This window comes from Urocitellus parryii, chromosome 2 (genome assembly GCF_045843805.1).
Source record: "Urocitellus parryii isolate mUroPar1 chromosome 2, mUroPar1.hap1, whole genome shotgun sequence".
NCBI lineage: Eukaryota > Metazoa > Chordata > Mammalia > Rodentia > Sciuridae > Urocitellus > Urocitellus parryii.
Window position 1 is genome coordinate 14937280 of NC_135532.1, and position 27755 is coordinate 14965034.

Sequence of the window (27755 nt, forward strand, 5' to 3'; positions counted from 1 at the left end):
TGCTTGCTCTGCTAAGCAGTCTTAACCTTTGGTCTGGCAAGGGGCTCCATAGCCTGGAGGAAGAGTTGTGCCATCCCTGGTGGAGGATGAGGTTTAATCATTTGGAAGAAAGCGTTTGATTTGAACAGGCACTAGTGGCCAGATTTTCACAGTCAGCATAACATGCTCATGAGCTCAGAAGGGATGTTGGTGACAGTTCCTGTACTTGGGTGGCCCTTGGGTGTGCTGATTAGATGAAGCCGTCACCTGCCCATTGTAAGGTCCTTTACCTGACAGTTGCAAGAAGGACAGTGTTTTTACTCCCACATGATGTGGGCAGGCAGCAGAAATGGCATCTTAGGTGTGATTCCTCGTTTTATTCTGTTACGTGTATATTTTTATTTTTTAAATGGAGAGGAGGAGGACGTTTATCCATTCACAGCAGTTGTAGATTCTTGGGGCTGGTCGTAAGTCGTGTGGGGAAAAGAGTGGTAAAGGTGTGATGGTTAGAGGAAGGAGGCTGGGAAGGGCAGGGAGTGGAGCAGCCTTGGGAGCAAAGGAGGACGGGGACGAACCAGAGAAGGCCGCAGCCTGGGCTAGGACCTCTCCAACTTTTGCCCATGGACTTGTCCTTTTCCTTTCTACTTTCTCTCTCCCCAGCATGTTCCCACCATGCTGTGCTGCCTTACCACAGAGCTGAGTAACCATGGCCTGGAACCCCTGAACGGCCTGGAAGGGCCCATGTAGGACCCAGGGCAGAGGGACTGCAGGAGGTGAACAGGGGACTTGATAAGAGGGCAGCTCTGGTGAACCCAGGCAGTCGGTTTGCTCTTCCTTTTGTTCACTGTGAGCAGCGTGGGCCTGAGCTGGATTGCTGGGGTGCTGGGGAGAAGCTGCTGCTGGTGATGGGCTGCCCTGGCCCTGCCCTCCCAGCCCCCCCCCCCTCTGTCACTGACTGATTAGAAAGTCACATCTGCATCCATTTACCTCGCTTCATCATCTCCTGAATCCCATTTGCAGACTCCAGGCTGAGAGCCAGTGCCCTTGGGGAACGTTAGTAATAGATTCAGTTCTTTTTTTTTTTTTAATATTTATTTATTTCAGTTTTCGGCGGCCCACACAGAAGATCCCCGTCCTGTGGAGCTCATGTGCTTTAGGGGAGAACACTTCAAAAAAAAGAGAGAGGTGAACTACAGTAGCCTTTTACCTGGTAACAGGTGCTAAGTGGAAAACTTAAGCATCGATAAAGGCAAAGGGTGATAGGAGGGTAGTGTGGTTGTTCCTGGATTATACCTTGAAGGTCAAAATAATAAAGCTTGCTGATGGTGTTCCTATGTGACGTTGGAGAAAAAGCGGGCATGAGCCGGGGATTTTTAAAGTCAGCAATGGGAAGATGTGATTGCTCTTGTCAGGAGGGAAGAAGAGACTGGGAGGAACAGGAGTTTTGAGGAAGACAAGGTGTTCTGTTTAGTTTAGGTGGCTGTGAGACACCAAGAGGAGATACCGAACAAGCCGTGGATTACACGAGATGGGACACTTTATATAGCCATAGGCACTAGGCGTTGGTTTTTAGCCAAATTATGTCCATTCGAAAAATTACTTTATATAAAGATGTTGAAGCCTGAATAAGGTGATTTAAAATATATAACACTCCTTGAGAAATCCTGTTTGCAGTGCCATGAAGAAAGTAAAGTCTGTTAATTCTGTTTATAAAATCTCATTTCAACCAACATTCACACTCGGGTTTTACCCACCTCTGGAAGGAAACTGGAACCCTCAGTTAGTATATTTATATGGAGACTGGTCTCTGAAGATGCAGAATGGGAACTTCCAGGAGCACTGTTTCTTCCCTGGAGCCCTTTCAGAGAAGGGTGGGGAGAGTGTGTGTGGGGGGCTGTGGCCGACCTTCCTGTCTACGAAGGTGCCGAGGGTGATGAAGGCTTCCACACACTGCTGCTTAGAAGCTCAGGGGTGCTTTGATGAGGATGCAGAGACCACCCCGTTGCAGGAGGACTTAAGGATGCCAAGGTTAGGCATCAGGGTCGGGCGGTGCTGGCTTCCCATTACTGCGACACGCCTGTGGTCATCAGCACATGAAGATGACAGGTGGCTTTGGCTCACAGTTTTGGGGTTTTCATGCCTTGACCCTGTGTCCCCATTGCTTTGGGCCTGTGGTGTCACAGCACAGCTCACCAACAGCAAGCACATGACAAGGGCTTGTTCACCTCATGGTGAGGAGGAGAGGAGGAAGATGAAGGAGTCCTGGTCCTAGTGCCGCCCCCATAAGGGCACGCCCAGTGACTTCACTTCTCCCACTAGGCCCCACCTCTTTCTTTCTTTTTTTTGGGTGCCAGAGATTGAACTCAGGGGCGCTCCACCACTGAGCCACATCCCCAGCCCTATTTTGTATTTTATTTAGAGACAGGTCTCCCTGAGTTTCTTAGTACCTTCCTTTTTCTGAGGCTGGCTTTGAACTTGTGATCCTCCTGCCTCAGCCTCCTGAGCTGCTGGGATTACAGGCGTGTGCCAGCAGAGACCCCACCTCTTCAGGGTGGTAGCATCTCCCATTGGCACCACAGAGTGTGAAGCAGACCTTTAACACATGGGGGCTAAGGGGACATTTAAGATCCAGGCTGTAGCAAGAGAGGTGCGTGAGCCAGTGGAGAGTGTTCAAAGAAACACGGATGACAACTGACCTTTTCTCCTTTGTGACTTCCAAATAGGAAATGTACAAGCATTACCGCATCTACTCCATTTCTGCCCCTGTATCAGGAACTTCTTTATCGTTTTTTAGATGTGTAACCCAGGAAACATGAGCATACTTTTTGTGGGCTGCAGTGGGGGCCTGAGGCCACTGTGCCCCCTGCCCTCTGCTGTCTGCACTCTGACCTTGGCCTGTGGCTTTGTCATCTTTCTGGGTCTGGAGAGCAGAGAAAACTTTTCTTTTCATGTGTTTACTTCCAGTGAAATTGTGGTGTGGTTTTTTTTTTTGGGTAGAATATAATTTTAGGGTCATGTAAGTGAATAAACACTTAAAAGGGTGTATTCGACGACTTCTGGGAGGAACTTGTTCATTACAAAAAAAGAGAACAAGCTTGATTCAATGAATATCAAGAAATGAAATAATATTTTAGTTCCAGCCTGGCCAACGAGGGAGGCAGGGCCTTGCAGCACATGGAGTCTTTGCTTTCATTTCCTCTGTACTTGTATCTGGGGAACACGAAGTTCATGCAAATGGAGAACTTGGGTCAAGATCACAGGGAGCCCGGCCAGGATGGTCCTGCAGGGCACTGGACTCCTGATCTGGTGTCCTTACTTTCCTTTCACATCCAGGAAACATTTTTCAGGACTTATTAAATTCTTGGGACCCCCCCACCCATAACAATAAACAAAACTCCTGCCACCTGGGAATGAGGCTGTGGGCTCTGATGCTAGGGTGCAGGATATCTCCCCTGGGCACCTCCTTATTTCCCTGGAGCTGATGGCTCCCTGTGTTTGGAAAGGTTGAGTTACACTCTGGGTCACTGCTCAAGGTGACCAGCCATCTGTCTTTCATTTTCATTCCGTAGCTGTTCATTGTGCACGCATCCCATGTAAGGCTGTGTTTGGTCATGAGGGTGCCGGGTAGTTAGGGCGCAGTCACTGCTTGGAAGGAGTCACTGTTCATGTCAGTCATGAGAGAAACGGTGCCCTTGTATATTAAGGATTGAGGAGGGTGAAGGGACTAACCCTGGAGAGAAGGACTGGGGCAGGGGGAAGAGGTGGAATTTTAGCGGTGGCCTGGAATCATTACTGAACCCCTCAGGGGCAAATTGAAAGGCAGGTGCCAAGTGACAGGGGACTCCACGTACAGTCGTCCATTGCTTGAATGAGGACGAGTCCTGAGAAATCATGACTAGGCGGTTTTGTCCTCCTGCAAACACAGTAGGGTGCTTACACAAATGAAGACAGTTACAGTGTCACTAGACCATCTAGGCCTGGGGACCCCCATCACATTCATAGTCTGCTGTTGACTGAAATGGCATTATGTGATGCACTACTGTATATAATTCCTTATGCAGATGGTCAAATTCCTTATACAGTTTAATCTTCTGTCACAGTAGCTTGCCATCAAGTGGAAATTAAACCATGTGTCTCAGCCTAGTTTTTTTGTGATTTGGGTGGTGAGAGGAGGGACTGGGAGGTTCGAGTACTAGATGATTTGTGGCCATCTTCTTTTAGAATCTGAGTTTGTGCTCCTTTCAGATACTTTAATTCAATTTTGACACCTTACTTTTTAACTGCTCACTTAGTGGAGCACAGTTATCCCTCTCTCCCTCCCTCCCTCCCTCCCTCCATCCCTCTCTCTCTCCCCCCTCCCTCCTTCCCTTCTTCCCTCTGAAATGTCCTTATCCCTCCCTTTCTTTCTTTTTAAATTTTTTTTTAGTTATTGATGGATCTTTATTCATTTATTTGCTTATATGTGGTGTTGAGAATCCAACCCAGTGCTGCACACATGCTAAGCAAGTGCTCTGCCACTGAACCACGACCCCAGCCCCTCCATCCTTCCTTTCTTTCTTGTGCAGGAGAGGGGACCCAGAGCCTTGTGCCAGCTAAGCATGTGCTTGTACCTCTGAGCTACACCCTCAGTCCCTTCCTTAACTTTTCAACTCTCTTCTCCAAGCCAGTTTTGCACCCTGATTGAAAAAGCTCTTTAGTCTGAGAAGACACCAACGAATTCCAAAATGTAGAAGTACTTGCTGGAAAATCCTGGGTAATGTTCTACTGGAAGGAAAGGTCCCAGGTGTGCAGAAGTCACCTCAGACATGTCTAGGAAACACACCTGGGCAGGTTAGGGTAAAATTTTCTGGAAACTTCTTGGGGAAGGTAGGGAGAAAGAAGTGAGCCAATTGGCTTCCTTTTCCCTCAGGATGGATTGGAGTTACTAGGGTGGGTTGTGAGGGGCTGGATCCTGAGTTATCTTGGATACTCCTGAAATGCCTGCTCCAAACTTGGGAACTGCAACTCCTGGGTCAAACCTTGTGCCTTTAGAAAGCTCTCGAAGTCCCTGATTCTGAGGTGGAGCTGGATGGAAGCTGACTCTGACACCAGCTTGCTTGAAGTGTCTGAATGCTCACCATTCAGCAGAAATCTCTGAGCAGCAGGTTCTCCGTGGGGAGGGCTTCCAAGTAGATAGATGTCACCATGTAAAACATGCCTGCTAAGATGCCATGCAGACAGAGAGCCAAGATGAAAGGAATTTGAGTGATTTCATCTTTCAAATCTACTAGAGGCTTTCTAATGGTTCGGGTCTGTGTCAGGGTGATGGCTGATATTAATCTGCTGGAACTTTGTATTTTTGTTCGAAGCTATTCCAGTTGACCCTCTTACCTCCAGATGTCTTCCTGATAAGCCCAAGGCCCACACTCAGGGAGAATGAGGGCTAGTTACACAGCCTGATTCTTAAAAGTCTAGACTCAACCCCAGAGGATTTCTGAGACACACACAATATAGGAGTTTTAAAGGGGGCTTCTCGGTGTATCATCCATGCCAGTTCCAGTGCCAAGGACCTGAGCTTAGAATAACTATAGGATAAATGGCCCAGCAGGTTTTCAAATCTGTTTGGTGGTAAAGCTCACAGATGTATACACATACACACGTGTGTGTGCGCGGGTGTGTGCATACATTTTTTGGAAGGAAATTGAGACTTCTGGAAGTGGGAGTGGGGAATGACAGGCTGTGGGAACCCTGAGTCTTCAGTACTGGGCTGGTTTGAGAATCCCATCTGCCAGCTCCTGGACCAAGTTCCCAAGGTTAGCAAAGTCTGAATGCGATCCATTTCTGAGATCACATCCCCATTGATTCATACATTCATATTCAACATATGTTTCGGGAGCCCCTCCTTTTGGCCGAGCTGTTTGAGGGATACACCCATCAATGAGACTAGTTATTATCTGGCCTTGGAAATGTCCTCATCCTGGCAAAATTGGTAAATCAGTGTTTATCTTTGGGTTGTACATTTTTATTTAAATATTTCCTAATGAATACTGAATATGTGTGTGTGTGTGTGTGTGTGTGTGTATTTATTATTTATTTTTGGTAAAAAGAATCCCATAATAGTTGAATAGATTTCTTTTTTGGTTCCTATACCAAGTTGCTCTTTTCCTTTCATAACAAGTAATTTGTAGGAAGATAATTGGAGGTTATGTAGATATTCTGCTTCTCATCAAACTTCGACTCTGGTTTCAGCTTTCATAGATGATTTTCTGACTCCGTCATTCCTGCTGTGCAGGACCGTCTGCTTTCTTCCCTGTTAGGCCTCAGCAGGGATGTGGATTCTCTTGTTATTTGGTGGGTTATGATTTGCTGCTATCATTATTAATTTGGTTGCTCAGACTATCCCAAATTTGTCCTCTGGGACCTCTTGAGGTTGGCTCCTCTGTCCTTGGGACCCATTCTCGGGATTCCTTGAATGTTTCCTTATTTCATGGTGCTAGAAGATGTTCCTGGCCCGTCTTGAACCTTCTCTGCCCCAGCTGTGGGATCAGCCATTTCTTCCAGGAGCCCTGCTTCCTTTTAGGGGACAAGGGTAGTAAGAAACCAAGATCTGGGTGCTGGAACGCTCTCTGTTACTGGGGCGTCAATGCCTCTAGAGCCTTTCAGTGGATAGAGCTAGGGTATATGTGTGCGTATGTGTCAGCACACATTTATTTTTTTCCCTATAGCTATGTGTGTTTAAATAGAGTTTTGCAAAACTCACAGGGGTAGGAATCTCCTTAGACACACATGTGCTTTGTGGGGTGTCTATCATTCTCCTTTTTCTTTTTACCAGGTGGCTAAACCCCTTGTTTAAAATTGGTCATAAACGCAGACTAGAGGAAGATGATATGTATTCAGTGCTCCCACAAGATCGCTCCAAGCACCTTGGAGAGGAACTGCAAGGGTAAGCGGGAGGCAGAAAAGAGAAGGGTAAGGAAGACCGAGTGTGTGGCTAATTGGGGTGGGTGTGGCCTTCCACTGGGCTTTTCTGGAGCCTAGTTCCCTGGATACTGCATACCTCCCCTCAGGCTGTTCCTGGTCTTGGCCCACCTTGGTGGTGAGGGAAACCTGTGTTTCCCGCATCTCTGTAGTAGAACAGGGAGCAGTGCCAAAGGCCCTGGTGGAAGCGTGAGGTCTGTCCCCAGAGGTGGGATTACCAAACCTGGTGTCTGACTGTCTGTACTGTCTGTCTTCTCCTGTTTTTGAGGGTTTTGTAAATCCAGCAAAACTTGTTAGTAATCATTGTCCCAAGACTTTTCCCCTCAAGGCTTCTATTTTTGGTGCTCCAGTTTGTGCCACATATCTCAGGACCAGCCTGTGTTTGTTGATAGTTTCAGAAAGCCCTGCAGTCACCGTGTCCCTGTCCCTCTGCCATCTCCCCCATTTTGCCCCATGGCAGTGAGTGCTTTTCTTAACCCAGCTTGTGTTTCTTTGTAGGTACTGGGATAAAGAAGTGTTGAGAGCGGAGAAGGATGCACAGAAGCCTTCTTTAACAAAAGCAATCATAAAGTGTTACTGGAAGTCTTATGTGCTTTTGGGAATTTTTACATTAATTGAGGTAAATTGAATATTTTTATACCCAGCTAAAAGTTATTTTGGTATACACAGAGTGGACATGCTGCAAAGGATCAGTAATGAAAAGAATGGGAACCATGGGAGAGAAGTGGCCAAATGGGTTTTAGAAGTATGTTGACGTCTGAGTATAAAAACCATGTGTAGAAGCATGATGCAGTTGCATTCATCATTGGAAGGGGTAACGACTTAAGCAACTGAAGCTCAAGGGCGTTATTGTATTTTCTTTTAAACCAGTTAAAATCGTGCATCACAGAAGGAAAGCACTGTTTCATACCATGCTGGAATAGTGTTGGTGCTTAGTAAATGTTCTAAATGCTAAGAGTTATCCTTGATCAAAAGAGGATCGATCGTATGGCCTCAAGGAGATGCATCCTGAGGTTTGGAGTGAGTAAATTTGGATTAGAGCCCAGCATAACAGAAGACATTTTACTGGTGTCCAAAAAACAATTGTCAACTCAATCATGCCAAATCTGATAAATGCTTTTCCAGTAAGGTATTGTCACCTCTCTCATCCTAAGTGAACAGAATTTGGGGCCCTGTACCTGGATTGGCTATGGCACTGCAGAGGCCAGAGCTGGCCAGAGCTCCTGACAGCTGACCTGCTCCTAGTGGGCCCTCAGGCTCAGAGCCACACCTTGCCTGTGGAGGAGGTGCAGCTTCTCTTTGAATTCCTGTGAATTCATCAGCTCCCATCCTGGTCTCTTGTTGTTGGATGGATTGCTGGTTGAAGGTGGAGCTTTGGTAGCTGGGCATTGCAGAGAATGTAGAAATAGCTACTTAGTGGAAGACCAAGGACCTGTAAAGTCATGTGGATGGTGACCTTTTGTACCTCATAGGTTTTCCTTTGGGGTTCTCCAGTAAGGCAGTGTGCTTCCTGGGGCTCAGTGGCAGGTAGCCTGCCCGTTTCTGGTCTGTGGTGTGCTGGAGGGGATGCTGAAAGTCTGGCTGGGTGACTCATGCCTATTGTGGCATTTTACTGCTGCCTTAGGGACATTGTAGGTCCTGAATGCATGAGAGTAGCAGGGGTGGAAGTTACAGTTCTAGAGAAGGGTGTTTTTTGATGCAGGAGGGTGGATAGTTGTCACATGTCTATTTGGTGGGGGTAACGTGGGTGGGTCAGTTAATTTGACATGCATAGGGAGGTGTGGTTTCCACTAACATGCTCTGTGGATGTTGAAAGACACTGAGGCAGGAACAGGTGGGTGCTGGGCTCTGCTCTTCACCACTGGAGAAAACTGGGGGATCTGTCAAGTGATGGGTACAGGGATGGGCCTGGGAGATTGAAGTTCTCACTGGCAATAAAAGTGTCTTGGCCAGTGTTCCAGAAGGTGAATGCCACCTTTGAAAGGGCACCTGCCACCGCCTGGAGGCTGTCTTGGCCTCATGGAAGGTGGGGCAGTGGGACTGACATGGGGGTGGGATATGGTGCAGAAGCCCCTCAGGTTTCCCTAGTCCATCTGCGACCTGTTCCAGGCAGCCTGGTGATGGTGCTACTACATGGTCATAAAGAGTCTCAGTTTGAAAAGAGTAACAAGCTGGAGTTGTCGTGGCCTGCATGTGTGGTTTCTTGGCTAAGTGTGGCCATGTAGCCTCAGAGAGTGGTGTCTTTGGGAATCTCAGATCTGGGAGCCCGGGAGCCTTGGTATGTGCCCGAGGCCTACTACAGGTGTCTGGTGAGGTGTGGCAGGAAAGGGTGGCGTCAGAGTGGCTGCACACAGGTGTGAAGTCATCTCTTGGACCAGACCTTGCTCAGCTACCTTGCTCTCTGGTTTTCATTTATTAGCAGATACTTAAGAAATTGAGAACTGGTGATTTTGAAGGGGAGCCCATGGGGCTGGGTTTGAGTCCAGCCTTTGGATGTCCTTTCTATCGCAGGACACCTGTCCTTGGGTGGGGTCTCTAGGTTCCAGATGGTGACCAGGTCTCATTTCAGAATGAGCTTCAGTCTTGCTGGGCAGGCTTTTTGGAGATGTGGGAACAGAGGTCAAGGCTGCAGAAGCTAGGTGAGAGGGATCAGCCTCACTGTGGTCTGGGAGCAGTGATGTCAGACTTGTCAAGCTGCAGGTGTGTGTGGATGCAGGAAGGCTAGGACTGGGTGTAATTGGTAGAATGTTGGGCTCTCCTTTAATAAGAGTTTGATTATTGTACATTCATGGCAGAAAAGTGGGAAACAGAACATGGCACACATGGGGTTCATGCTGAGGGGTACTAGTGCAGGACTCAGCAGCAACAATAGTACTTGAGTACTGTTAGTAGTAGCAGCATATTCAGTAGTAATGCCATAGTAGTACTAGTGGTTTTAGTCATGATAATAGTACTTGAAAAATATTATGTACTGTGAACTGCTGTAGCACTTTATTTATCAAATGACTTTTTATTCCTTTGGCTGACTCAGTGAGATGTGGTATTCTTATTATCTCCACTTTCAAGAGGAGGACTTTGAATGCTAAGTTGTCACCTAGTGTGCCCAGGGCCATAGGAAACATCAATGACAGAGCCAAGCTTGGGCCCCAGCTATTCTGATGTAAGAAGTCTCACCACCTCTGGACGGACTGATAGCCCATCTGGGGTCATGACTTGCAAACTTTACCTGCAGGGTCTCAGTGCCTGTTTCTTGAACCTGAGTTCAAGAGATAAGGAATCTGACTGGAACTGCTGCCTGGAGCAGTGGAGCATGGGGGGAGGAAGTCAGATTAGAGGTTGTCAATTAGGGTAGAGTGCAGGTTACCATGTCCCCTGGGTGCTAGAAAGTGGTGGAGCGTTGGTGGGGTCAGACCGTGACTGTACATTCAGGTGGACCAGCTTTTCCCTTTGGAAAGCTGTCTTCCACCCACCACTGCCCCCCACGGCCGAGGCATGTCAGCCCTCAGTTCTCAAACATCCATGCTGCAGAGACACCATTCTGGCTCAGCAATTTGGGTGGATGGGGTGGGGGGAGAATCTGGTCTTGGATGGCAACTTCACTGGGACTGAAGTCTGAGCGGGGCACAGTTCTCTGTTTTACTGAACCTTCAGTCTGCGTCCTGAAGTGTGTTGTGCATTTGATCAGCAAGGAGGAGGACAAACGGGTGGGTCACTGGTGGGGGCACCTCTTGTGTTCTGCTGTCTGAGATGCTCCGCTGTTCACGTGGTGGACGCCGGTCCTTTCTTGGTGTGGTACAGGGCACTCCCTCTGTCACTGAGCTCCACCTCCTGCCCCCTGCACAGACTAATATCTTGTTGGTTTGTGGTGTAAAATTAGACAGTGGCTGGCTGTTCCCTAGATGGGCACGGTGATTGGCTTTTAATGCTCATTTTAACTTTGTGTATTTAGTATAATAATTGGCAGAACTTTTAGTTCCAATGCAGTGAGGTTCAGGGAACTAAGGGTCATCAGAGCTCAACTAGGTAAACTTTTTTCCTGCTGTCAACCAAAAGAACCCTGAATTCCAGTATAAATACTCTTATTTTGGTTGGCTTGCCTGTTAACACCACTGTTCTGGACAAGTCAGAGAGAAGTAATTTCTTATGGGGAAGCTGGTGAGGATCTTGTTAGCATTTCAAAAATCCTTTCAGGTGCTGTTTTGGTTTTCGGTTGCTACAGCTCCTTACTGAGTCACACAGAGGAGAGGTTGTTGAAGCGGGCATGTCTCCTCGACCTCTTGTGCCTTCTTACTTCCTCTGGTGGGCACAGCATTTATCCAGCATCTCTGTGGCTCCTAAGCTGTATACTGTTACCCAGCCAAATCATGAGCAAATCCTGCCCTAGGTACTGAGGGACCATCAGCAGGAAGAGCCAGGGTCATGGCCAGTCCTTTGAGTCTTTGAGGTTGGGATTTCAAAGCAGTGCGCGTCTGGTCTTGTAAGAATTGAGCAGCAGTCGCAGTGTTCAGATAAGTGGGTGCAGAGGTGATGGTGAGTGTGAGCTCTCGCAGGCCAGGGCCAGCTGGAGCAGAGCAGGCTGAGAGTTCCCAGCAGGACTGTCCCCTGTGTGCACCTCCAGGGGAGTGTATGGGGACCGAAGCAAGTCTTCACCTGCCCAGAGCCCTCCCTGTGAAGAGGAGGAATGTGGGGAGACTGTGCTTCGAGACGTGAGGCGTCTTGCCTGCTGGAGTGTAAAGTTGGGGGACACCGCCCACTCCTACCTCTGAAAGGCAAAGGTGGCAGGGCTGGGGTCTTACTCCCTTGAGCCTTAGCAAGTGGATCTAGCTGGCTGCCGGCTTGGTCCAGGGACTTGGCCTTCCCCTAAGGCTTTGTGATGCTTTGTGGTCTAGGTGGAGGCTGCGGGAGTCCGTGGAGGCTGATGTCGGAGTAAATCCTCACTTTGGAACTCCGCTGATAGGCAGGAAGTCAGCAGTCCTGGAGGTCCACAGTGATCCTGTGTCTTCATTCAGGGTTGGCTTCCTGATAGCCATGTCAGGCCTTTGCATCCCCTGCCCTTTCTTCGCAGTGCCCCTCACCTTCTGCCCAATCCAGGAGGCCAAGGAGTAGTCTCGAAGATACCCTGGGCTCCTGAAGACGACACAGTGAGGGAGAGGTGGGAAGCATTGGGAAGGGCAGATCTGGTACACCCCGCAGGCTCCTGGCACCTTGCACTCACTTAATAGTCATCACAGTGACAACCCTGAGTCATAAAGGGCACGGAATCCATTGTCTAATTCATCTTCTTTTTCTTCTTCTTTTTTTAATACATTACATATGTTACACAAACCAGGACACTAACAATTTTTTTAATCAATTTGTCATCTGATGAAGAGTCCATGAAGCAATCTTAGAAGAAAAAAAGCCATAGGTTTAAATGCCAGGTCTGCCATCAACTAACTCTTTGACTTAAAGCAGATAAAAAAATAAAAAGTCATTAAAGCAGCTGACTCATTTGAAAAAGATTGTATTCATTATGGGAAGAAAAGAAAACAATAGGAACAAAAAAAGACTCAGCTTTTTTGAAAGCTGGCGTCTATTACTGAGCTGTAGCCCCAGCCCTTTTTATTTATAAAATGAGTCTTTTCCTAGGACCTTTTTTCGTTTGGCTTCTTGCAATGCTGAGGGTTAATCCAGGGCCTGCCGCACACTGGGCACTCCCTCTGCCCCTGAGCTCCACCTCCTGCTTCCCAGGACTTTGATATAATAAAAATAACCAACTCAGCGGGATCCTGTCTCTAAATAAGATACAAAATAGGACTGGGGATGTGGCTCAGTGGTCAAGTACCCCTGAGTTCTGTCCCCAGTACCAAAAAAAAAAAGTGACCGAGACCATGCTCATTTCTTCAAGATGCCGCCGGGCACACTTTCAGCTGCCTGGGCTCTTCCGAGGTGGAGAGGGCAGATTCCCATGCCAGAGCCTTCAGGCCTGGGAGGGATGGGGGTGCACTTAGGGTCCTGTGGCCTGCCAGTAGCAGGCTTGACTGCTAAAGCTCAGTGTCCTCATTTTTAGACCCTCACCCCTGCATATCTCCCCTCTGCAAGCTCCTCACAAGGGTCAAGCTCCGTGTGCCGTTATCTTTCCTAGGTTTTAAAGACCATTTCAAAAAACAAAAATAGCATAGGATCATAAGCCCCTCTCTCCTAAGCCCCTCTCTACTCCTAAGCCAGTTTCTGTAGTTATCAAACCATGACCATGTGTGTGAGTCACCTGAAGCCTGCTTACTCTGTTTTGAAGATGTTCCCAGACAGAGCATCATTTTATCTACAAATGTTTTTGGTATTTTTAAAAGATAGTACGTTTCCCCTAGAAAACTACAATGCGGTTGTTTTGCATACCCATTAATACTTTAATATCGATATCTAGCCAGTGTTCATCTCTCTTTCTCTCTCAGCCTACATTTTATTTATTTACCTACTGATCTACCTATTTATTTATTTATTTATTTCTGTGGTGCTGGAGATTGAACCCAGGGCTTTGTGCCTGCGAGGCAAACACTCTACCAACTGAGCTGAATCCCCAGCCCTATTCATTTATTTTTAAGAAATGAGGATTTGCTCTGTTGCCCAGACTGGTCTCAGATTCCTGGGGCTTGAGCAGTTCTTCCTCGGTACCCTGAGTGACTGGAAGAACTACAGTGCTTACCGCTGCACCAGGCATGTCCATGTTCATTCATTCATTAATTCATTTTTTAACTTTTTTAAAGAGAGAGAGTTTTTTTAGTATTTTTCAGTTTTCGGTGGACACAACATTTTTATTTTATTTGTATGTTGTGCTGAGGATCGAACCCAGTGCCCTGCGCATGCCAGGTGAGCACGTTACCGCTTAAGCCATATCCCCAGCCCCATTTTTTAACTTTTAAAAATTTAATTAAAAAATTTTTTTTGGATGGGCTGGGGTTGTGGCTCAGTGGTAGAGTGCTTGCTATCATCTGTGAGGCACTGGGTTTGATTCTCAGCACCACATATAAAAATATAGATAAAGGTCCATCAATAACAAATAAAATATTAAAAAATTGCGGGTACCAGAGATTGAACCCATAGGTGCTCTATTACTGAGCTACATCCTCAGCCCCTTTTATTTATTTATTTTTTTTGTGACAGGGTCTCACTAAGTTGCTTAGAGCCTAGCTAAGTTTCTCAGGCTGGCTTTGAACTTGCAGTTCTCCTGCCTCAGCTTCCCAAGTTGCTGTGATTATAGGCGTGTATACAGATTGAATTGATATTATAATGGGTTTCTGATTGATATAGGTTGTATTGGTTCTCTCTTTCTCCTTCTTTCTTTACTATTTTTTTTCCCCGTTAATTGAAGAAACTGGTTTGTTTGTCTTGCAGAGATTCATTCCTACAGTCTGGGTTAGGTGGATTGCGTCTCCCTTCCCATCATTTGACACGTTCCTTTGGTGCCAGGAGTTGGTAGTTAGATCTAGAAGCTTGCTCTGACTGGCGTTGAGTTTGTTTCTTTGCGTTTGGCAGGTCTGTTACTTCATCGCGGGGCTGTGTGCCACCACTACCAGGTATCTACGGTGTGGTTGTCTTTTTTTGTGTGTGTAGTCAACTGTTTGTGATCATTGGTTAAGACACATCAATTCATTAGGGATTTTAGAATGGTGATATTCCAATTACTTCTTCATTTATTAGCTGGAATATTTCCATAAAGAAAAATTAGATTATTATCAACTTTTTGATTAACTTGAGATACAGTATGTATAGGAAAATCAGGAGGAACTCTTTAATTTTCTTACTTTCTATTTTTTTCCTTTAAAATAACAAGTGGTTCTCTAGCATTCTCCTGGGGCTGATGAGGTTCTGTTGTTTGTTTTGAAGAGCATCCTTATGGGTTTATGGATTGAAACATTTCTGATGTGCTTCAGTCCATTGTAGTTACCATCTGTCTGCTGTACTTTGGTCATTTCTGACCTTTGAGAGCTGGAGGTGAGGTCCAGGGCTTTTTGCACCTACTCCAGCAGACCTTGCTAGTTTCCTCTTTCTGACGAGGTGTTCCAGCACATTCTGAAGAGTTTTTGCCCCAGCTGTGGAAACAGCCATTTCTTCAAACTGTCACAACAGCTTTTAGGGGAAGCAGTATTTGGAGACTGTATTTGGAGACTTAGCACTGCTAGTACTCATCGCTGCTGGGTTGCTTGTTTCTTGTAGAAAAAAATATATATTTAGAGACAGTCATATCATAGGTTTATGTGAGTATTTCTCAATCATTCAGGACACTAGTATTTTTATGTGATCTCTTTATTTTTCATCTATTTCTTTTTTCTCCTCTTCTGTTTTCTCCTATGCCTAATGCAGTTCTCAATATCAATATAATCATTTGTTTTAATCTTATAGTATCAATATTTCAATACTGTCATCTAGTAATAGGATTTCTGAAAGATAGGTATAGACATGTGTCGTTTGTATTGTACTTGGGTAGGTATATTCTGCAGGGAATGTTTTTCATTTTATTTTTTTTTTAAAGAGAGAAAGGGGGGAGGGGGAGGGGGATGGGGAGGGAGGGAGGAAGGGAGAGAATTTTTAAAAAATATTTATTTTTTAGTTATCGGCGGGCACAACATCTTTGTTTGTATGTGGTGCTGAGAATCGAAACCGGGCCGCACACATGCTAGGCGAGCGCGCTACCGCTTGAGCCACATCCCTAGCCCAGGGAATGTATTTTCAAATCATTTTGTTTAAAATCACTATCAATAGTACTTTTTTATTTAACCAACAACTGAATGGGTATACATTTGCTTTATTTTACTCTACAGTTTAAGAAATGGCCTTTTGAAAGTTTATATTTTGTAATTCTGTATAATATTTTCATGGTTCCAAACTCAAGTATACCAAAGAGGTTATTTTTTAAAATATTTTTTTTTTTAGTTGTAGATGGACAGAATATCTTTATTTTTATTTATTTTTATGTGGTGTTGAGGATGGAACCCAGGGCCTCACGCGTCTCAGCACTTCACCACTGAGCTACAACCCCAGTCTCCAAAGGTTGTTTTTAAAGAAGGCTGCTGTCCTTGTCCCTGGTTCCACTCTGTTCCCTCTGTCCTTTTAGACCTAACTTTAGAAGCAAATTATGATTCATTGTTTAATTTTGCAAATACGGTCTTTTTTGAACATTGAATTCTCCCTACTGCGAAAATGAAGGGTCTTTGTTTCAAAGTTGAAACCTCAGGACTATGGGTTCCTGTGGATTTTTGTGAGGGCATGGATGATGTGTGCCAGCAGCCCCGATTAAAACCCTCTGTGGTTTTTAAGTTCTGCGCATCTCTAGACTCAGATGTGGGGATGGGGTGGGACAGGAGGATAGCAGTGCTTATCGGAGGTTGGTTTTTGTACTCCAGAACCTTCCAGGGAGGGGGAACGCAGGTCCTGCTCCATCAGCGGAATCTAAATCTGGGCCTTAGTGGGTTCTGGGCTTCAGTGGGTTCCGCCCGTCTTAAACCTCCCTGGTGATTCTCACTTGTAATCAGGCTCAAGATCCAGATTTAAAGATGACTTCAGCTATCTCTGGGATCTTGGTGTTGTAAGATCCCCAGGTTCACTGTATTCCTTTTTCATTCTGGATCTTTCTCTACTCTTCCTGTTACCTATTCGCTTGTGTCTAAGTTAACAGCCTATTCGTTTTCCCCATAAAGCTCACCCTTTTCTTCTGTTTTTTACTCAAATGTGATTTTCTTTGATAGCTTGTTTCTGTTTTCTGTTTCCTTCTCACGGATCAGGGATGGTGGAATTGGGCAAGGAATGTCTCAAGTCCTTGGGGAACATGGGGGAGCCCCTTATCCACTGGGGATGTGTCCTGTCAAGCCTATGATAAGTGACTCTACAAAGCCAGGCACATGACCCAAAGGACAGAGTTTTAAGGAGACCCAGTGCCAGATATTCCTTTGAGAAATGCCTGCCTTTGAATATGTGGAGAGTGCGCAGAACCTTGAGCGATTGGGGCCTCGAGGGATTGTGTTGGATTCTAAAAGTCTCATGTGAATTTCACATTTGAGAAATTCTTGTGTAGAAATAAAGACTATGTTCTCTGTTGGGTTGTGGGGAGATTCTTCTATAGGGCACAGATTCTTGTCCAAGATAAAGGATTTGTATGAATTTTGATCTGATAGCCAGAAAGTTTCAATTTGCTATATTGCAAGGATGAGAAAGAGTATTTTCCCAGTTGTTTATTTCTTAGCAGTTGAGGGTTAGGATCAGGGATGGACAGGTCCGAGGGAGAGGGGGCAGGTGTGGGCCACAAATAAGACTCACTTATTAATGAGCCTGTTTGTTCAACTTGATGGTTACATGCTCTCTCTCAGTAGGAAAATTTAGATAGATGGGTAATAGTGACCTACTTTCTTTTGTACCCTTTTCTGCTTTATTCATTATTTTGTCTGCTGGGGGACATTGCTCTTATTTTCTGTTTGAATCACACCTGCATCAGAACTGTGCAACAGTGAGTTGTGGATTGCCTGAGAGGTTTCAGGCAAGTTTGGGATGGCAGAAGTTTCTGCTTCTGGTGGATGGCTCAGGTGTAAATGCTGCTGGCCTAGCCTGCCCTCAACCACTCCTGTGTGTGTACAGCTTGGCCTCTTTGCCTCTCTGTGTGTATCTGTGAAGTTTTGTCCCTATACTATGATAGTCTTTGTGCCCCACCATGTGAGGGCTCTCAGTCCCTCTAGAGTTGAAAGATGGGCCTCTGCCATCTGAATATCTGGTCCTCTCACTCCTCATTCTTCAAGGAGCTTTTCCTTACTTGGTGCTTCCTAGACGGAAACCTCTATGACTCATGGAAGACAGCAGGGCTGGTGAAGTCAGCGTTCGTGCGTGCGTGTGTGTACACAGCAGGATGGGAGTGTGGGGTTTAATGTCATGGCCTTTTGGAGGGACAGAGATGTCTTCTGTAAATGTCGTGACCCGGCACTGGTTGGTTGGGAGGAAAATGCGTGTTAGAGTTGTTCCTTTTTGTTTTGATTCTCCCTCCCTTTTCTGCGTGGGTTCTTCACTTCAGATAGACAGAAAAACAGCTGTGAAAAGCAAACCCGACAGTTGTCTGCCATGTCTGTGTTAATAAGGACGGGTTGCATGAAAGGAAGTGCTTGTTTCCTAGTCAAGTTCTTGGAAGATTTCCAAACTTGTGGCATTTTGTCTTTTGAGAAGCCAGGAGGAAATGATGTGGAGGCCTGCGTGTTTACTTTAGGTGACTTGGATTTGCAGAGAGCGTTTGGTTTTTCTATGATGGGGGTCCCTTAAAGGTGTTTGGTGGGGGGGAGTAGATTGTGGGGTGCACTGGCCATCGGGCTGGGAGAGGCGCAATAAGCAGGTCAAGGAAAACTCTTGGGCCTCCGTGCATCGGGCTCAACATGGCTTTGCTGTTTCTCTGCTTTTAGAAATTTATTTCTCTCTCTCTGTCTGGGAGGTGCAGGAGCTCAGTGGGGTAGGATTTTACTTTTTTGCCTTGGAGAGGACATGATAATATTTCTTTAAAACTGGCACCTACAATATAAGGCTGACAGTATCCTTTACCTTGACTTGTGCTGGGTTTAACTGAGTGGAGGTGGCAGTACCTCTGGGCACACTCGGGTTTCCAGTGGGTAGAGCCATATGGAAGCTGCACCCCCTGGGGTCCAAGAGCTGGGAGCCTGGAAAGCCTGGCTCCTTTCTATATTTCCAAGAAAAGTTGGACCCTTTTCTCTTGGATCTCCTGACACATGGCATTTGGGCTGAGCAAGATGGGAGGCTTCATCCGGGTTCGTGCCAGTTTGTGAGTTGATGCAGGCAGGGCAGGAGAGTTGAGCAGGAGATGGCATGGGTGTGTGCCTGGGAATAAGCCACTGGCCTTGCCCATGGGCTGGCTGCTGGGGGTTCAGCAGGAGCGGCAGGCACACCAGGAGCTGGGCTGTCCATTGCTAGGCAGGTCCCTTTCCCTTTTCCTTTTTGGCCACCTTAACCCCCTTTTCATCGTAAGCCAAGACCTTTTTTTTGATACTTTGCCAAATGTGTTTTAAATCACTGGTTATAATATTTATGAGCATCCACAGTGTACTGAGCTTGGTGTACCAGAGCTTGATTGTCTTTGAACTTGTAATTTTGACTTCAGGTTAAACTGTCAGCTGCTGTCTTAGAGAAGAAAGCCGTTCTGTGTTCCTTTTAGGTTAGGGATGAATGTTGCACTTTGTCAAAACACTTTTTTAACATGCTAAGAAAAGTAAAGCTTGTGTGGAGAAAGATTGGTGTGGTTTGTGTTTCTAATGAAGGCTTTTTTTTTTTTTCTTATAGGAAGGCACCAAAGTAATTCAGCCCTTATTTTTGGGGAAAGTTATTAATTATTTTGAAAATTATGATCCCACCGACTCCGTGGCCTTGTACACAGCTTATGGCTACGCCACGGTGCTCACGGTCTGCACGCTCTTTCTGGCCATCTTGCATCACTTGTATTTTTATCATGTCCAGTGCGCCGGCATGAGGTTGAGAGTAGCCATGTGCCACATGATTTATCGGAAGGTAAGTGACATTCAGTGTTGAAACATGTACTTCACCTGAGGCATTGGAAGCATTTTGGGAAGGTTTTATGAAAATTAAAAATTTACATAAGTAGAATCATTTAAGAAAAACGGAAGTTTTCTATTGCTGTTAGGTCATGGCTGCTTGTAATACCAGCTGATACAGAATACAGAACTTATAATGAAATCTAGGCAAAAAGTAAATATCCAATGAACAACTTTGTCTTTTCCTAGCTAAATCTCATAGTTGTATTTATGGAAATCTCATTCAAATTTTCATTCGCCTCAAAATTAATTTTCTTTAAAAGTGAACTTCAGGAAATGTGGATCTCTGATCTTAAATCTAGGAGGAAAGAATGTCTTTGAGAGAGGGAATTATATTTTTTAAAATGAACCATGTGATTACATCCAATATAATTTTGTCAACTAAAGAAAATATAAAAGTGAGAGCTAATTATGGCTGTTTTATGGTATTTAAGGAAACTGGTCGGAAGAGCACTTTCAATATTAAGAGTCTTTTAGTCATTTTGAAGAGAACTTTTATAGTTTTTCCTGTCACTGGCCATTCAGATTGTTTGTTTTCCTTTTACTGCAGTTTTAATGATAAGGCCTTATTTGATGTGCGTGGTGCTTTTTGTATTGAGAAGTCCCATAAAATCCCACAGTTTGCCATGGCCATGGTTGCTTTAAAGATTTCAGGTGTCTTTATAAAGGAGTCACCACTAAGGAGCTGAAGACCTTTATAAACTCCAGCCTGGGTATCTCTTTGCCCTGGTCCATTTGCTTTTGTGTTTTTATTTTTTTTAATCCTCATTTAAAGATGAAAACAGCAATTTAAATTAGAGCTTCTTGTACCTCTGTTTGACTCACCTAGAGCTTCTGGGTGTTGTGAATTTTTTTCTTAGAGGAATGCACAGTCCTCTCCACGTCTGCCCTGGGTAGGAGTCTTTTTAGTCTTGGAGTTGTGTGAGTGCTGGTGGCTGGGCATCTTATGCCTGATGGTGGGATCAAAGAATATACCCAGTATCCATGTTGGTGCCGTGGAAATGGGAACAGCGTGCAGATGCTCCAAACGAGGGGCCTTCATTGTATCTTTTTTTTTTTTTTTGGTATTGGAGATTGAACCCAGGGGTGCTTGACTACTGAGCCACATCCCTAGCCCTTTATTATTTTGAGAGAGATTCTCACTAAGTTACTTAGGGCCTTGCTATGTTGCTAAGGCTGGCCTTGAACTTGATCCTCCTACCTCAGCCTCTTGAGCTGCTGGGATTATAAGTGTTTACCAATGAGCTTGACTTCTTCATTGTCCTGTGGTCTTCACTGTCATTGTCATTGACAGTCTGTTCCACTCCCTCCTGCCATTCAGAATACTCAGTTCTCTCTATCAGCTCATGCTTAGTTCCAGTAAATACTTGGGAATTGAGTGGGCACCTACTGTGGACACTCTAGTCGCTGGAGTCAGGTGTGAGGTACCAGTTTAGCCAAACAGAGCTCTTGCACAGGTGGGTATTACTGTTCACCTGTTTTTCTTCCTCTTTCCACTGAGGCTTTGGAAGTAGCCTTTGGGAAATCTGATCCTGAAGGTAAGCAGCTCCCAGAGGTATTCATTTGCTAGCTAGATTATCCTAGAAGAATAGTCTCTTTACCAAGTCAAGAATTACTCATGGTTAAGCCCTATACTTAACCTGAAATTCTAGAAACGTGAGAAAGGAGGGTTCCCTCTTGCTTGCCTTGGGTCTGGAGACCTGCGGTGCAAGAGGGCTGCTTCCTTGGGCGGGGGTGGTGCTGCAGAGCAGCTGGGAAAGGCCCTTCTGCACTTGCTTGCAGCTTAAGCACAGTCCCCACCCTCTAATCCCTGGTCCTGGGAGAAATCTGGCTGAGTGTTACAGATGGGATGACTGCTGAGATCACTGTCCTGGTTCCTTGTATTGAATGATCTTCTGGGATGTATCACATGAAAAATGACTTGCCATTTATTTACCTTTCCACAGTTTTGGTAAAACTACTTTTGGCATTTGATCCCTTTTTTATTATGGTAAAATATGCATGACATCAGATTTACCATTTTAGTTTTTTAAGTGTACACATAGTTCATTGACGTGAATCATGGTTCTTGCTGTGCAGCCATCGCTACCATCCACCTCCAGAACCTTGTCATCTTCCCAACTGAAACCATACCCAGTAACTGCGCGTCCTCCTCCTCCCCAGCCGTCCCTGTTCTGCTCTGTGCCTGTTGGACTGCTGTAGACTGCTCTTGTTAATGGAGCACTTCAAGTAGTGAGATATCTTCCAGATTTACCCATATTGTAGCATATGTCACAAATTTAATTCCTGGAATTATTATTAGAGAGAGAGAGAGAGAGAGAGAGAGAGAGAGAGAGAGAGAGAGAGAGAGAATTTTTAATATTTATTTTTTAGTTCTCGGCGGATACAACATCTTTGTTTGTATGTGGTCCTGAGGATCGAACCCGGGCCGCACGCATGCCAGGCGAGCGCGCTACTGCTTGAGCCACATCCCCAGCCCTAATTCCTGGAATTATATTGAATACAGTGCAGATGTGCCATGTTGTGTTCATTCATTCATCTGGTGACATTGGGGTTGTTTCCATCTTTGGGCTGTTGTGAACAGTGCTGTTGTGAACATAGGTGTACCCATAGGTCTCTCTTTAAGTTCCTGAATTCGTTTCTTTTGGATCTATACTCAGAAGTGGCATTGCTGGATCATGTGATAGGCCTATTTTTGATTTTTTGAGGAACTGCCCCATCAGCCATACCATTTTATATTCCTGCTTGATCTCTGATTTTTTTTTTTTTTTTCTGTTTAACTTGAGGATTCCATGAAGAGAAGATTTCTTTTATTTGGGTCAGTGGCTCCAGGGGTGGGTTCTTAAAACAGCCCATAGACATCTGTGGAGGGTCCTCAGGTCTCTGGGTTGAGTCTCAGAATTTTTACCAAATAAAGGGAGCATGTAACACAGGCTGTTTTCCAACAGAATGGTGGTAAGGACCCTGGCTTCTCATGGCAGTAGTGTTTTAACATTGTACTCCCTCATTTTAGAAAGTCTCTAATCAGTCACTAGTCACATTTCCAGCAGGTTTGCTGTCCCTTTTACTTGGCGGTGGCCTGCTTCCCAGCTTTACTTCGTCACTGGGACACAGAAGAGGGGGCTTGTCCATCCCCAGGCCTCAAAGGGTTGCTTACCTGGCTCGAGCACAGAAGCGGGCCAGACTGGGTGAGAGGTGGCTGTGATGGAGGAAGAACAGCTGGGGTCTTCTGCCAGCCCCGACCTTGGCTTAGGCTGGGGTAGAACTGAGGCTGAATACTGAAGGTCTGCACACCTGGGAGGCAGGGTGATGTGACGGTCTCAGCACTCAGGATGGTCAGGATGGCACAGAGATCCTCCCACCCCCAAGGCTATTGCTTAATCGGCTGTGAATTCCCTGACTCTGGGTCCAGGTTAGAGAACGATGATGGTTTCTGTGTTGGACCGGCTTCTGAGGAGTGGATTTTGATGATGGTTTGGCTTGTTCTGAACGCCAGGTAAAGCCAAAGTAGTCACGGAGCCTGCTGGCGCTGCTTTCGGATGCTCCTTTAGTGGTGCGGACATCATGCCCAGTGGAGTCAGCTTGGCTAGACTTCTTGTTCTGGATAAAACTGCCAGTCTTCACTTTCTTTAGAGTTAGTCCAAAGGAAGGTTTGTGGGAGAGGATTTGTCTTCCTCTGATTTGACTTCCAAGGTGAGCTGGCTCCCTGCACACATTCTGCCTCCCCTCCGTCACTTATTGTGGATCTCCCCCAGTAACGTGCCCAGTGTTTTGTCATCATAAATATAGGATTTACTCGGTGATTGTGGAAAGGCAGTTGGTAGAAGGTTCTGGCAGTGTCTGGGCCATATGTTATCATGTTTGTAGTTCTTAGAGAGGCTTAGTTTTATTTTTGTTTATAGATTTAGTTCATTATAGATTCTATATTGCTTTTTATTTAGGCAGGACAGTAAGAAATTGCAAATATTCAACTGACTTGGTCTTCCAAAACCAGCAATTATTGCCTATTAGTCTCTGCTTAGATTTCCTTTCTGAAAATGTCTAGGGAGGATCATGAGAGTAGTGTCAAAGTGGAACTCTGTGGTATTTATGAAAATGAGAGTATCTTCTTTGGACTTTCTTTTCTAATGGTGTTTTCTTTTTTTAAAAAAAAATTATCATTTTTTACTTTTAGGTGGACACACTCTCTTTATTTTATATTTATGTGGTGCTGAGGATCGAACCCAGTGCCTCATGCATGCTAGGCGAGTGCTCTACCACTGAGCCACCACCCCAGTCCCTCTAATGGTGTTTTCTAATATTCTGACAAAATTAGAATAACCTAGTAGTGTTTCCTACATTGTTTATAATACTTTATTTTTCTTCTAGAGAGTTTGTTTCTGTTTTGCTTCTGATACCAACATGAATTAGAGCCGGGTTTTGTGAAACGTTAATCTCATCAAAGGGCAATTTGTCAATCTAATTTGCTAGGGAAGATCTAAGAGGAGCTGTTTGGATTTTCCATGGTTAGGAGTTGGAGCTAACAAAGCAAGTGGCTGTTTGGTTGAGCTTTTTCAGAGGAAAGCGTCTGCTGCTGCAGAGTTGGGTCAGTTGCACCCTAAAGTTCCTAAGATAACCTTTTCTGCTCTGTGGGGATGTGGTGCAGACTGTAGGAGCTCAGTGGCTCCCAAACTGTGCTGTATATTGGATTCCCTTGAGGAAATCTTTAAAGCCACACTGATGTCTGGCTTTTAAGCTTAGATATTGCAGTTTAATTGGTGGTGAGTTTTAAAAACTCCCAGGTGATCCTAATAGCCCTCACATATATGCTCATCTTAACTTTATCACATGCCTTGTGACCAAGACTTTCCAGGTCATGGGGGTAGCATGTGGATAGCATGGGGTTATAGGTTTCGCCCTTCTCCAGGTGAATAACTAACGCTGTTGAATTGCAGGGTAAGACTCAGTGATGGTAGTTGTTCCTCAGCCCCCAGGGTCTTAGAGTCTGGACTGAACCTCATCTGGAGGAGTGCCCAGGTGTTGAATCAGGTGCTGGGCACGTCGTGGAAGACACTGGAAGGTTGTTTGGGGATGAGATTGTAAGTGTGGACTCTGAGCAGTCAGACCTGAATTTCAGTTCCAGTTTTGCCCTTTGTCCAACTGTAAAATCTTAGAGAAGCCCATTCATTTTTCAGAGCCTCAGTTTTCTGATCTTTAAAATGGGGATAAAGGTACCCGCTTCATGGGTTGGTTGTGAGCCCCTGAATAAGATAATTTCTCTAAAGCACAAAGCGCAGAAGAAGCCCATCACTTAGGAGGTGGGGCACTGTCAGCGTAGAGCTGAGGCTCTGGAGTGGGGACGTTTTTTACGTGCAGTGCAGTTTTCCTCTTCCTCTTTGCCTCAGGCCGGCTGCTCTGAGCAGCCTTGTTCTCATTTGTGCTGGGAAGGTAACAGTGCTCAAATCACAATTGTGGTGAGGACTCACCGAGTCCCTCTGTACAGAGCAGTTAGCATGATGCCTGGTGTTCAGCGTGTGTTCCAACCTTCCTGTTGTCTTATTATTGTCAGTCAGGGCTCAGCTCCTGCCAATACCCATAACTAGACAGAATGGCAGCCAGGGTGCTGAGCGGTGTATAGTCATGTTGTTTAAGGGTTTAGGGAAGGATTCTGTAAAGGATTCTGTAACCGTGCAGGGGCGGCCTCTTAGGCAGAAGGGGCCTCGAGCGGGGGTGATGGAAAAGAGGAGAGGGTAGCACCACGTGTGTAAGGATTTAGGAGAGCACAGGAGGTCAGTCTAGAAGGGATCACTGGGCCCAGGTGGTGGAGGACCTTGGTCTTGAGCTTATGGCAGTTGGGGTTACTTGGTCCATAGGGGCAGCCACTGGCAGCTTTTGAGTAAGGAAGTCAATGACCACCAGGCTTGTGACTTAGGGAAAGCATCTGCTGGTGCCTTGCTGCCTGTGGCTGCTTCTGAAGGGGTAAGGAGTCCACATGGCCTTAATGACCTTGGGATCAGATCTGGGCGTTACAGTCTGAGGTTCTCATGGTCCAGCCATTCATTGGTTCATATTTACCATCTTGTTCATTTGGTGAAGCTTTACTCTCATGAATTGGCTCTAGACATATAGGAGATTAGAGTTGTGGGGCACGGTAAGGACATATTGTCATTTAGTAATATGCAGAAATAAATGTTTAATGTATTAACCCATAAAGTTAATAAACCTAAATATAGTGCTTGTAAGTTTGGGATATATGAAATACTGCTTATATTGAGAGTTGATTGTTTTCATGTAACTTGAAATTCCTTTGAGTCAACTCTGGAGGGTAGTTTACATACATGTGTTAGTCAGCTTTTTGTGGCTGTGACCCAAATACCTGACAAGAACAACTTAGAGAAGAAAAGTTTATTTTTGGCTTGCTGTTTCGGAGGTTCAGTCCGTCGTGGGCTGACTCCATTGGCCTGGACCTTAGATGAGGTAGAACATCGGGGTGGAAGGACATCGCAGAGGAGCTTTGCTCCATTATCGCAGCCGGGAAACAGAGAGAGGGGAGAGGGAACAGGGAACGGGGCCACAGGGAAGATGCACCCTTCCAGGGCACTTCCCAGTGACCAGCCTCCTCCAGCCCTGGCCCACCTGCCTATAGTCACCACTTAGTCAGCCCATTCCGACCAGGGTGGACTGATTAGGTTCCAGCTCTTATCATCCAGTCACTTCATCCTGAATATTCCTGCATTAATGGGAGTTTTGGGGCACACCTTATATCAAACCATAACTACACAGTAAATGAGCACATGTTCAGTCTTGACCATGCCTGTGCGGTACGCGGATACTGCTCTGCCATCAAGATCTGATCTTTTCTTCAGTCCAGAATGTTCCTTTCTGCCTCTTTCCAGTCTTACCCCCTACCTCAGCTCCAGATGACCATTGATCAGATTTCTGTCATCATAGATTAATTTCTAAAAACTCACAAATGAAAGAGAAGGGCTTTTGAGATTATTTTGATTACTTTTATTATTTTTAGACTGAGGATTGACCCCAGGGGTACTTTACCACTGAGCCACATCCCAAGCCCCCCCCCCAATATATATATTTAAATATTTATTTTTTAGTTGTAGTTGGACACAATACCTTTATTTTATTTATTTTTGTGTGATGCTGAGGATTGAACCCAGGGCCTTGCATGTGCTACCACTGAGCTACAACCCCAGCCCACCCTTTTAATATTTTATTTAGAGACAGGGTCTTGCCAAGTTGCTTAGGGCCCCGCTAAGTTGTTGAGGCTAGCTTTGAACTTGTGATCCTCCTGTCTTAGCCTCCTGAGCTGCTGGGGTCAGAGGTGGCGCAACCATGCTCGGCATATTTGGATTATTTTGAGATTATTTCCTGCTATCACCTATGTCAGTGTTATTTATTTTTTTATTTAGTTTATTTTTTATTGCTGACTCTGGAACACCCTTGCGGATTCAGTCGCATGTTAATGCTCTTCTGGCCTGTTTCTGAGAATTGGCTGTTAGAAGTAAAGCTGCTGTGGACACGGGTTTTTATTTCTTGGAGGTTGATACCTTGGAGTAGAATTGCTGGGTAAAATCCTGTGTCTTTTTGAGCTGCTTTGCTGTTCACATCTCTTCTTTGTGAAGCACAAAAGCCATAGTTTTTCATTTACCCATGAATTATAGTTGTTGGTGCTCTTCATTCCTTTCTGTAGCTCACAGTTTCCATTTGAAATTGTGTCTTTCCAGCCCGAAAGACATCCTTTGCATTTCTTGTCATATGGTCTGCTGGAGAGGAAGTCTTTGTTCTTTGAAGGCTATGTGTGATGGATGTTGAATTCTGGGTCAGTAGTCTCTGGGCCCCCAGCCCACACTTGGAAGATGTGTCCCATTTCCCTGGCTGCCTTGTTTCTGATAAGAAGTCATTCGTAATGTGTATCTTTGTTTTCCTGTATGTAATGTTTCTGTTTTCTCTGGAGAATGTTTTAACATGTTTTCTCTTTTTTTTTACCATTTTTTCAGGAGGATGATAATGATCCTGGGTGTGATTTACTTTGTATTTTTATTTTTGGGGGTTTGATGAGCCTCTTGGATCTTTCATTTGATGATCTTAAGATTTGGGAAATATTGGATCATTCTATCTATTGAAATTTTCTTTTCTGGCTCATTCTTAATGCTTTTCTCTTTCTTGGGCTCCTGTTACATGTGTAAATTCTAGTTCCCCAGCTCTGCTGGACCTTTAGTCTCTCTGTTTCCCTTGTGATCCTCCATAGCCCCA

The 27755-nt window shown here is 45.3% G+C and overlaps 1 protein-coding gene across 2 annotated transcripts in view; it reads left to right on the forward strand.

The window, feature by feature from the left end:
• The window catches only part of Abcc4 (ATP binding cassette subfamily C member 4 (PEL blood group)), a 230178-nt gene that overhangs the window by 31050 nt on the left and 171373 nt on the right, over positions 1-27755 (forward strand). Inside the window, exons 2-4 of one of the 2 annotated variants that reach the window (XM_026399756.2) lie at positions 6791-6901; positions 7435-7555; positions 19237-19461. In XM_026399756.2, coding sequence (XP_026255541.2) covers positions 6791-6901; positions 7435-7555; positions 19237-19461 — 457 coding nt within the window. The remainder of the gene's footprint in view (positions 1-6790; positions 6902-7434; positions 7556-19236; positions 19462-27755) is intronic. The other variant, XM_026399766.2, reaches the window with a different exon arrangement.